Source organism: Gossypium arboreum, chromosome 13, assembly GCF_025698485.1.
Source record: "Gossypium arboreum isolate Shixiya-1 chromosome 13, ASM2569848v2, whole genome shotgun sequence".
Lineage (NCBI taxonomy): Eukaryota > Viridiplantae > Streptophyta > Magnoliopsida > Malvales > Malvaceae > Gossypium > Gossypium arboreum.
Window position 1 is genome coordinate 42350504 of NC_069082.1, and position 11847 is coordinate 42362350.

The following is an 11847-nucleotide window of genomic DNA, read 5'->3' on the forward strand; positions in this document are numbered from 1 at the left end:
ATGCAAAGTCGCGGGCCAACACGATGCACACAGTGTGTTACGATCACGACAAACTATGGTTTCGTGTGACAGAGTTTGATAGACCGAGCGAAGAATGTATTACCGACGGACAATATCGTGTACACCTGATAAATAGAACTTGCGACTAGGGACGTTTGACACACTTTGTTATCCATGCGCTTATGCAATTGCAGCTTGTCAGAATCTCCGTTTGGATCCCATAAGATATGGCGGCGAAGTGTACAAAATAGAATACATGTACAATGTGTGGAGACACGTATTCCCACCAGTCCTAGATGAACGCAAGTGGTCATCTATATCACTTGCTCCATTTAAGTTGTTATCGGATAGAGAAATGTGTTGCAAACCAAAAAGTCGACCTTTCTCGAGTAGAATACATAATAATATGGATATTCGAGAAAGAATGAACCAACAAAAGTTGTGTGGATGGTGTAGGAACCCAGGTCATACAATTCGACCATGTCCCAAATTGAAATAGTTGATAATTGCTGTAATGAAACTATGTTGCATTATTTCTATTCCACCTTATTTAAAAGAAATTCTATTTTATTAAAAATATAAAATTAATTTAGTATTAAAATATTAAAAGCAACTTTTATTTTATTAAATGAAACAACATAGAAACAGTTTGTACAAATATATTAAAAAAATTCAATGTATTGTCGGTCGGAATCAGTGCCACATGGGGGTGGTCGACGACTACACGCTTGATTCCTCCTTAGTTGCGCTTTCGGTGGGGGTTGTAGTTGCTCCGGTTGTGGCTGTTGGGAGGATGACCCACATTGGTAGAATAAAGAATATGGAGGTGTTTGCATCAGCCACGGTGGAGGTGTTTGAATCCCATAAGACGATGGGGATTGGTAATGAGATGAGTTCGCCGATGATGCCTCGTGTGATCCCTCCGGGACGATGACCTATATATCATCGGTTGAGTCAGAGTTATCAAAAAGGAGATGCACCGAGCCATCATTCCAACCTAGCATAGGACTGTGAAATGAAAACATATAAGGGTTAGGATACATATAAGGGCTAGGATACACACCTGGCATAATCTGAAGGGGCTGTGCTATAGGTGTCGTCAATTGAGGCATTTGGCCCGGTAATTATGTAGATACTGTTGTTGGGCCCATGCCGTCATCCCTTCTTCTTGGATTTAAAGGGTCCGTCGTTCCCTTTCGAAACGGATTTTCCGACGCCGCTGCTCTTCCAATAGTAAATATGGCTTGCAATGGATCCTAAACCATGGCATGTAATCCAGCATGCACGCTAATTCTGGGATGATGATCGGTTCACAATTAGGTATATGATCATACTGGTTTTCCTAAATTTTGATATATTTCGAGAAGAATTCTGATCAATTTGTATTCGTTTGCAGTAAGTCGATTTTTTGCTGGTCATCGAGCACTTCAGGTTCCTCAGGAATCGGTTGTTGGAATCCAAATTGTCGCAACACTCTATCTGTCTAATGCATCTCGACAGTAGCATAGTTAACCAATGAGACCTTAACATGCCAAATGTTCGGATTTTAAAAGAATTCTTCCAGAATTACGGCCCGTATTGCCGGATCCTCGTACGGTGTCCATTGAAACTATATGAATGTGATAAATATATTAGTTATATACATAATACTAGATACTAAATACTAAATATGAAACGACTATTTTATGTATATATATTTTATTTAAAACTTACTTGCGCTTCCGACCGTTAGTCTAATAGAGGCCGTATATCTTCAAGAGCGGTAGGTATTCCAACACAACTCGCTGGATGGTTCCACCTAATTAAATAAATTTTCAGCATATAATTTTATTTTAAATCTATGGAATAATTGTAAAATCAAATAAAAATTTCACCTCATTATGAGTGGAAATGTATATGGGTAGTTCACTCAAGGACATAAAAATAGAAAGTGAAACCGAGCCCCTGATTGTAGTAGTGATAGGCAACCTCTGATTTTGACTTTATTTGGTGGTGTCGCCTTGCACATCTCCCGATACAATGTTGCCAACACGGTAGACCCCCAACTTAATTCGCCAGCTGCTCTAAAATCAACGAGTTTCAGCAGCCACCTCAGATGTACAAGGTTTCGTGACAAGTCTGGCATCAAATGACCTTTAATCATCTCAAAGATGTATGCCTGAGCATATCGTATTCTTTCTACTTTATCGAATCATTATCCGGCTCTGGGAATGTGTCTCGTAACCAGCCCATCTCGATCTGACCTTTGTAAATATTATCTGGAATCGCACTTAAAAGACCGTAGCATATGACTCCCTAATCAGCAGATTGAACGGGCCCGGTGATTGTGGACCCATCCACCGACAATCCTAATTGTAATTGGATGTCCTCCAAAGTGATAGTACACTCTCCGCATAGAAGATTGAATGTGTACGTCTCAGGTCTCCACCTTTCTATTAACGCATTGATGAGTTTCGTGTCCAACTTGCACCCTCGGCCTATAGTGGCGGCGTGCCAAAAACCCACTTCCCTCAAGTAATTTTCTATCAACGGTGATGGAGGACCAGGCATATTATGAATATAATATTGTAACATCTGATCTACAGACTATTATAAAAACTATAAAATAAAAATGAATTAAAATTACATAAATAAAAAAATATTAAATAATATTCAAAAATTAAAATTAACCCTTATCATTTTTATTTGTTCGACAGTGATATGTTTATGATCGAGACGAAATAATGGGGATCATTGCTAACACGATGAAATATTTTTGAAATCATAAAAAAATAATACTAATTTAGAAAAAAAATTAAAGTAAATAACTAATTAAAGAGAGCTTTGAGAAATTTAATGAGAAATTTGAGAGCTTTAGAGAGAAATTTGAGAGCATTTTTTGCTAAAATTTGAAGAAATATTGTGTGAAATAATAGGAGGGTGTTTTATACTTTTTTTTTACCGTTGGACCCTCCAACGGTAAAAAAAATAGCCGTTGGTGTAAAAAACACGGAGCAAAACGCGCCCTTGGGAGAGCTTTTTTGCCACGTTAGCAAAGCGTGTTCATGTCAGTGCATTTTGTGCTAACATGGCAAAAAGGCTCCCCAAGGGCGCAATTTGCTGGAAATTTCTCCTTAAACGCTCCTACGTGGATGTGTTTTGTCAAAAATAGCCCTTTCCGATAAATAATACTGAAACCCATTTCTGTAAATATACTTGAAAATGGGCCATTTTAGATAAATTATTTAAAAAAACTTATTCATTGAAACTGTATAAGCCCCACATCCAAATCTTCTAATTATACTCTTTGGTCGTGGTTTTTATAATGAAATCTTAATCAAAACATTGCCTTTGAATTTATTTTTCCGTTAAAAAAAACGTAAATAAAAATTTGAAATTAGCATATAAATCAATGATGACAACTAAAAGCAATTCTTTTAACACATTAATTTAATATTTCCATCATACATATTAAAAATATAACAATAGAAAAACACCAAAATCGTTATTATAAATTATAAATAATCAAAACTTAAGCATATTAACATGAATCTCAAATATCAACATATATAGTCAAAATATCAAACTCAAAATTATATATCTACGCATATTTTGGCACATTCTTTATTTAATAATTAAAATTCAATAATTTTTAACTAAATTAAATTACTTTTAATTTGAATTAACTTTTATGATAATAAATAATAACATGTAATTATGCTTATTATATATGTAATGTCCATATTTTTCCAACAATTGGAGCAAACTGAAGGTTTGAACGACACCGTCTGTTTAATAGTATCATATCCAACCAAGAAATTCATCTGAGCCAAGTTACCATAGATGGCGAAATTTGGAACGGGACTGAATGTAAAGCAAGCAACTGTTTCAGAAACCAAGACGAAGGTGTTTAATGGCTGCAATTTTACATCTGCACCACTGAAATGAACTGTAATATCTGGCACTGCAAACTCTGTTGTAGCATCGTAACATAAATTCAGACCCTCGGGACCATTAACCTTCGGCGCATTGATCATGCTAGACACCGCTGACTCGAGTTCCGAGTAAAACTCATCTGGTAAAAGTGTCAATGTCGTACCGGAATCGATGATGATGTTCCCTTGGTCTGTTCCAAAAGGTTTATCCGTAAACTTTATTCGGTTGGTTCCCACACTGATTGCTTCCAAGGTGAGGAAGTAGAAAGTTTGAGGGGATTGTTTGGTTAATGGAGTCGAAACAGCTCCGTTACCAGAAACAATGGCATCAGAACCGAAGTTCATCTTGCTTGAATTTCCAGCGTCGGAAAAGGGCAATAAGCAGTAGGAGAATTTGCCATCAACTGTAGTTCCCAATTGGGAAATCAACGAAGAGTCTCCACCTCCAAGGCCAATGATGCCAGAGGTATTCTCGTCGAAGCTTCCATCATTATCATGTCCGCAACCCATAATAACATTTGGAACCACGACTGGACTACCCGTTGTTGAATCCAAGGTGAGTGTATCAGAAGCAACTTCGCCATTTGAGTAAGATCCATCGCCATAAGAGACTGAATATTGGCATGAGCCGTTTCTTGAACAAGATGTTCCTTCAACATCCCCACATTGACTTGTTCTGCAAGAAAACTTTTTATATGTTGATGATGCGGTGGGGTCGAAAAGAGGGCCGTTTTGCGGGAAACACTGAGAACAAGGCTTGCATTGAGTCCAAATAAGATCACTCCCGGTATCAGCAATGGCGAAAATATCAAAAGCTGGGGATCCAATTGCTATATTCATCAAGTATTCACCCGAATCTGCACTAATATCAACTTCGGCTTCCATTGTTGTCACAGAAGTCGGTTTGAAACGATGAACTCTATTAAAAGAACGACGCAAGGCATTGGTTACACGATTGTAGGTAGTATCTAAATGATTGTATAAGGGAGACTTTGGAGAGTCACGGTGGATTAATTCTACACTGAAACCATCCTTTTGAGCTTGAATAATGGAAAGATTAGAGAGACCAACAATGGCAAAAACAAAGGCGAAAAGAGAGACGATGGCAGCCATTGTTAGAGGAAGAAGGTGAGTTGGAGATGGTTTGAGTGTTTAGAATCATGGTGAATTTATGGGGTTAAATGAGAGAATGAGACAACAATTCAAAGGCCTCGCATATAATTTATGAATATATGAATATTTTTTTTCTGATTTGGTCACATGAATTTTAATTACTGTAATTATAAGTATAAAATTTTAATTTAATTACTTTTATAAAGATGAAGCATTAATTTTGATTTATTGTACATATTTAACAGAATAAATAAATCTAAATACCACATTGGTATCAGTATTAAAACTAAATTTTATTTAGAAAATTACACAAAATCATCTTCAAATATTACAACACTCAATGAAGCAAAATTGTATATAATTATTCCAATAATTATATATATTATATATTTTAATGTATACAAATATATAAAGAAATTGTTTGCGTGACATAGTTATTTTTGTGATAAGAGAATAGTTTCATTACTTGACACATCATCATCTTTTATGTTAAATTAATGTAATCTTATTGTTGAAAAAATAAGAGAAATTATTTGATTCATAACAAATTTTAAATAATTAATTACACTTTAACTATTTTACTATTTTACCATTATAAATTAATCACCTTAAATGTATAATGTCAATATATATATATATATATATATAAAAGTAATTAATTATATGGCGTTATTAAAATATTTCAATTAATTCGAAAATATTTTATCTATGAAATATTATGTGTAAATTGTTTTACAATATTTTATAAGAAAATTATATAATTAATAGTGCATTAGAGGAATTAGTTTACAATAAAATAAATCAAACATTTTCCATTTTCCATTTTCAAATTCAATATTTAATTTTATTAATTTCAATGTGTCCAGCTATTATAATTAAAAAACGGGGATCTAAAGCCAAGATAAAAGAGTTTTGGAAATCAATTTTAATTCCGGTAAATTAATTAAAAGGAATATATAAAAAGGAACGTAATTGAAAAAAGAAACAAAAAATTCAGTATACACGTATATATTTGGAAGGATATAAAGTAGGTCTAACGAAGACTTTCCTTGGAAATAATCGCTTACAAAAGAGGAGATACTCACAACGAATGCCGGCTTTTGGCGATTTTTAAGAATATCTACGAGGGAAAATGACATTAAACAAATGCAGTGTTGTTTTGGTTAGTCCAGGAGCCAGCTTTTAGTAAACTATATTGTAAACTATATTGTAAATTGTTTTAAATAGGAGTAGTTCTTATTTCAGTCACTTTAAATTTTTTTTGTTTATTTAATCATTTAAAAATAATAATTAAATTGGTCACACCACCGTTAAATAGTAACAGGAAAATAACAGTGCATTTGTATGAAAAAATTTTGGATTGACCAAAATAAGGACGACTCCTATTTAGAGTGATTAACAAGTAATTTACCTTAATTTTAGGGTGACTAATGTGGAAATGCACCGTTAGACTTCTATTACTATGTAACAATGGAGTGACCAATTTAATCAATTTCTTTTTTTGGTAACCAATTTAACAAAAAAATTAGGGTGATCAAAATAGGAACGACCCCTATTTAAAGTGACCAATGGGGTGGTTTACCCATGCTATACCTTGTGTAATGGGTTTCACAGACCTTGCAGCATACCTCATGAACCTAGTCGTGTATCCATAGAGAGTTGAACACATGTCTCCCAATGGAACCAACCACATTGCGAGCCTAGGCTAGTTTGCAAACCCCAACTTGGTGAACTTTGAAAAGCGATAGCTCTACTAAGACTATGTGAGGGTCATGTTGAAACCCAGAGTAATTGATTGCTAGTCGCCCTAACATATTTCATCTCAAGACGTCATATCACCGCCACTACCAAATGTGTAACAGTCCGGTTTTGACCCTAGTCGGAATAGTGGTTTCGGGACCACAAATCTTAGTCTGAAAAATATTTTAATATTATTTTATGTATCTGTGATATGTGAATTTACATCTGTAAAATTTCTGTGATTTAATTTATTTGTTTCTATGTTTAATTATGGAAAAGGATTAAATCGCGTAAAGTGTAAAAGTTGAGTGCTAGATGCTAAAGCACCTATTTGACTTGGCTTTTAAAATAAAAGTCCTTGCATGTCAAATATACCATTTGTTTTAATGGTGGACAAAAATGGCCATGTAGTTAGTGAATTTAATGTTATATCATTAAGGGCAAACTGGTAAAAGGTGATTATAATGCTTATTATAATAAAATGAAAACAAAAAGGTGGCTTATTATCATGGATATTAGCCGAAAAATCAGCCAAAGAAAGAAGGGTTTGAAGCTTTTGTACATTCGGCACTTTGGTAGCTAAATTTAGGTATGAAATTTGTTCGGTTTTTGATAACTTCTACGTTTCTGTGATCGTTGCTTCGTGTTCATCAAAGCCCATGTCTGAATTCCTATTTCTGTTAAAGATTTCATGAAATTTCATTGTTGAAATCATGAGTTTTGTGATGTTTTTGAATGAATTATGAAGGCTTGGTAGATGGTTGATAAGTTTTTTCTTTGAGTTTTTTATGAAATTGAGCTATTTGGGTTAAATTTTGAAAATGAGGTTTTGAAGGACTAAATTGTGAATTAAACATGTTGTATGGGCTTATATAGAAGCCATGAAAATTCTTCTAGCCCTTGTTACAAAGAAATTTTTCATATTTATGATTTTATGAAAAATGGACTAAATTGTCAAAGTGTGAAAATGTAAGGGCTAAAATGCAAAGTGCCCTAAATATGTGTATATGAATTATATTGAATGAAATGAATGATTGAATGGTTAAATTCGTATTGTATTAGATCAAGAACAAAGAAAATCGGACTTAGATCGGGGGAAGTCCAAAATAGTTGAATAGTCGACTCGTTTTATCCGAAATCCGTCCGAGGTAAGTCAAATTACAATTACGTGTTAATTGAAATAAATTCTACTCATATAAACTGTAATCTGCATTGGATGGCCTTGAGTGCTGGATGAATATATTTGGAGTAAAGTAAGATAATATGTTAGTATCTGAAAAGCTCTGTATGTTTCTAAGAAAAGTTGACATATGTTTGAGACATTGTGTAAGACCGTGTCTGGGACACATGTCTCGATTGAGAATTACGTATAAGACCATGTCTGGGACATCGGCATCGTATCCGATTTCATGTAAGACCCTGTTTGGGACAGAGGCATCGATATTGAATTACATGTAAGACCACGTCCGGGACGTCGGCATTTACTTGTTTATGAACATCTGTATCGTTTCTGACCCGTCTGATGATAGCGTACGAAATCTGAGATTGAGTATATGAAATGTATAACCTATGCAGGTACGCTTGTATCGTACTAAATTTCTGAATATGAAAAACTTTGTCTCTGTGAAATATGTATGGAAATGAAGCATGACATATATACAAACAAAGGAGCATGGTTAAGTTTATGAATTATTCTATGAAATGGTTATGAATTTTTATGGTTGATTTGTACTTATATGCTTTCGTAGTTAGACCAATTGTATTTGGCTTATTAAGCTCTTTGTAGCTTACTCTGTGTGATTACTATTTGTTTTTTAGTTATCATATCTACTGAAGGCTTGGGGATAGTCGAGGATCGTCACCACACTATCGATCTCATTTTGGTACTTTTGAAAGTATAAATATTTTAAAGTATGGCATGTATAGGCTAGAAGGTCTATGTATATAAGTTTTGATGTGTATATATTATGCCATGGGAGTTGGCTAGCAAATGAAATGTTGTATATAGTTTTCGTTTTTGGTTGAAGGTGCCAAATGGTGTATGGTTGTAGTGTTTTATGAACTAATATGTTTTTGTTATAATGAAGCATGTCGTGAGTATGGAATTGGTTGAAAATTTAAGTACAAATGTTGTCTATTATGGCTTGTAGGGATGACCTCTAAAATGGGTGGCAAATTGGCTTAAATCAAGCCTGCTTGGTGCCACACGGTCAGGGAACACGGGCGTGTCATATGGCCGTGGGCTAAAGTCAGTAGCTAGCTAAGTATCACACAGCCATAGCACACGAGCGTGCCTATTGGCCGTGGGTGAAAGTCAGTATGGTTACCCTGGTTTGGCATGGCTGGTTCACATGGGTGTGTCTGATGCTCGTGTAAGGCACATGGCCTGGACGCACGGGCGTGTGACCTCAATAGAATTGTAAAATTTTCTATGTTCTGAATTTTATGAATGTATTTGGTTTAGCTCTAACTGTTCTTAAACATATGTTTTAGGTCTCGTAGACCATCTTAAGAGATGATTGCTTATGAAATGATGTTAAATAATATCTATGATTCCGAATTGGTCTGAAATGTTCTGTTTGTCTGGTAATGCCTCCTAACCCTAATTCGATGTCAGTTACGGGTTAGGGGTGGTATATTTTATTGGTATCAAAGCTATGGTTTAGTCGTTTCTAGTACTACCATAGCGTATATGAGTCTAGCTATACATGCCATATATCTGAATCTGTGATAGAGTGATGACTCCTGACTTTGAAATGTGCTTTTATATAGCAAATGGATCCCGATAGAGCTGTAGCTGACGATGTAGAAGCAATGCGCCTGCTCCCGCGCAAGGGACGATGCAAGCTGATTTTAGACCGGCTACTAGTAGCCGTGATGGTGAGGCTAAGCAAACCTTCTATCAGATGATGAATGAATGGTTCACTCAATACATTAGACCATCGCCGATTAATCCTTCTCAAACTCCTAATATGCCACGAGTGAATCTAGTACAATTGAGTAGACCACCGGTTGATAATATTAGAAAGTATAGGGCTGAAGAGTTTCGAGCTACAACGAATGATGATGCTGAAAGAGCCGAATTCTGGTTGGAAAATACAATAAGAGTGTTTGATGAAATGTCTCTGAGTCCTGAGGAATGTGTTAAATATGCTGTTTCATTTCTGATAGATACAACGTATCATTGGTGGAAAACTTTAATATTTGTGGTTCCGAGTGAACGAGTTACGTGGGATTTCTTTCAATCTGAATTTCGGAAGAAATATATCAGTCAGAGATTCATTGATCAGAAACGTAAAGAGTTTCTTGAGCTTAAACAGGGTCGTATGTTTGTTACAAAATACGAACGTGAATTTGTGAGATTGAGCCAGTATGCTCGTGAATGTGTATCGAATGAAGCAATAATGTGCAAAAGGTTTGAAGATGGAATAAACGAAGATATCCGCCTGTTAGTTGGGATTTTAGAGATTAAAGAAATGGTAGTGCTTGTTGAACGAGCATGTAAAGCTGAAGAATTAAGTAAAGAGAAAAGAAAAGCTGATTTTGAATCTAGAGATGCTAGAAAGAGATCTTCGAGTAGATCATTTCAGTCTATGTCAAAGAAATTCCGAGATGATTAAAGCCGTCCAAATGCTAATGTGGACATTCAAACCAAGATCGAGCTAGATCGCATTCAAACTTCAGAGTCCTTGCTACATCAATTGCAAGTGTTGGGAATGTCCGATCTGAGAGACCTGAACATAAACACTATGGTAAAAGACATCTAGGAAATTATAGATTGAATGATCGAGCCTGTTTTCGATGTGGATCTCTGGACCATTTTGTAAAAGATTGTTCTGAACCTGCTGAGCAAGAGAATGTATAGAATTTGAGACCGAGCAACACCTCAGCTAGAGGTAGACTTACAAAAATGCAAGAAATACAAGTAGTGGTTAAAGAACTACTGGAGATACTATTGTTAGATCTGAGGCCAGAGCGCCTGCCAGAGCCTATGCTATCTGAGCTCGTGAGGAAGCCTCGTCTCTAGACCTGATTACTGGTACTTTTACTCTCTATGATACTTTTGTGATGGCATTGATAGATCCTGGATCAATGCATTCTTATATCTGTATGAATTTAGTGCATAGTAAGATTTTGCCTGTAAAGTCTATTAAATTCATAGTTAGAGTATCAAACCCTTTAGGCAAAAGTGTCTTGGTTGATAAAATCTACAAGAATTGCCCATTAATGATATGAGATATCTGTTTTCCTGCTGATCTGATGCTTTTACATTTCGATGAATTTGACATAATTCTGGGAATGGATTGGTTAACTTTGCATGATGCTATTGTGAATTGCAAATGAAAAGTCATTGATTTAAGGTGTAAGAATGATGAGATAATCCGAATTGAGTCTAGTGATTTGAATGGACTGCCAGCTGTGATATCTGCAATGAAAATGTGGAAATATGTGAATAAAGGTTGTGAAGCCTACTTAGCTTATGTGTTAGATTCGAAAATGAATAATAAGAAAGTTGAATCAGTGCCTGTTGTTTGTGAATTCTCTGATGTGTTTCCTGAAGAACTACCTGGTTTGCCTCCGATTCGAGAAGTCGAGTTTGGCATTGAATTAGCACCTAGTACTACTCCGATTTCAATAGCTCCGTATAGAATGGCTCCGACCGAGTTAAAAGAATTAAAATCTCAGTTGCAAGAATTGACCGATCGAGGGTTTGCTAGAATGAGTTTTTCACCATGGGGTGCTCCTATTCTGTTTGTGAAAAAGAAAGATGGCACAATGAGAATGTGTATTGATTACCGACAACTTAACAAAGTGACTATAAAGAACAAATATCCTCTGCCTCGAATTGATGACTTATTCTATCAGTTGAAAGGTGCTACTGTATCTTCAAATATAGATCTGAGATCGGGTTACTATCAGTTGCGGGTAAAGGACTCTGACATTCCAAAAACTGCTTTTAGAACGAGGTACGGGCATTATGAATTTTTAGTTATGCCTTTTGGTTTAACGAATGCACCTGCTGTATTTATGGATTTAATGAATAGAATTTTCGGACCGTATCTTGGTCAATTTGTTGTTG

At 35.3% G+C, this 11847-nt stretch overlaps 1 protein-coding gene across 1 annotated transcript; it reads right to left on the reverse strand.

Annotated features, from left to right (window-relative positions):
* Positions 1-1375: 1375 nt before the first annotated feature.
* Positions 1376-5027, reverse strand: LOC108459027 (aspartic proteinase CDR1-like). Its single transcript, XM_017758399.1, has 2 exons — positions 3734-5027; positions 1376-1479 (listed from the first exon to the last, which is right to left on the reverse strand). The coding sequence occupies exons 1-2, from the start codon at positions 5025-5027 to the stop codon at positions 1376-1378; spliced, it is 1398 nt and encodes a 465-aa protein (XP_017613888.1).
* Between the last annotated feature and the right edge of the window lie 6820 nt (positions 5028-11847).

Bases quoted from the DNA above. Each gene is read 5' to 3' on its own strand.
- LOC108459027 (XM_017758399.1), bottom strand. From the start codon at position 5,027: ATGGCTGCCATCGTCTCTCTTTTCGCCTTTGTTTTTGCCATTGTTGGT. The intron at 1,480-3,733 runs GTTGGAAAAATA...TGCATTAGACAG, and splicing joins ACCTTCAGTTTGCTCCAATT to ATAGAGTGTTGCGACAATTT.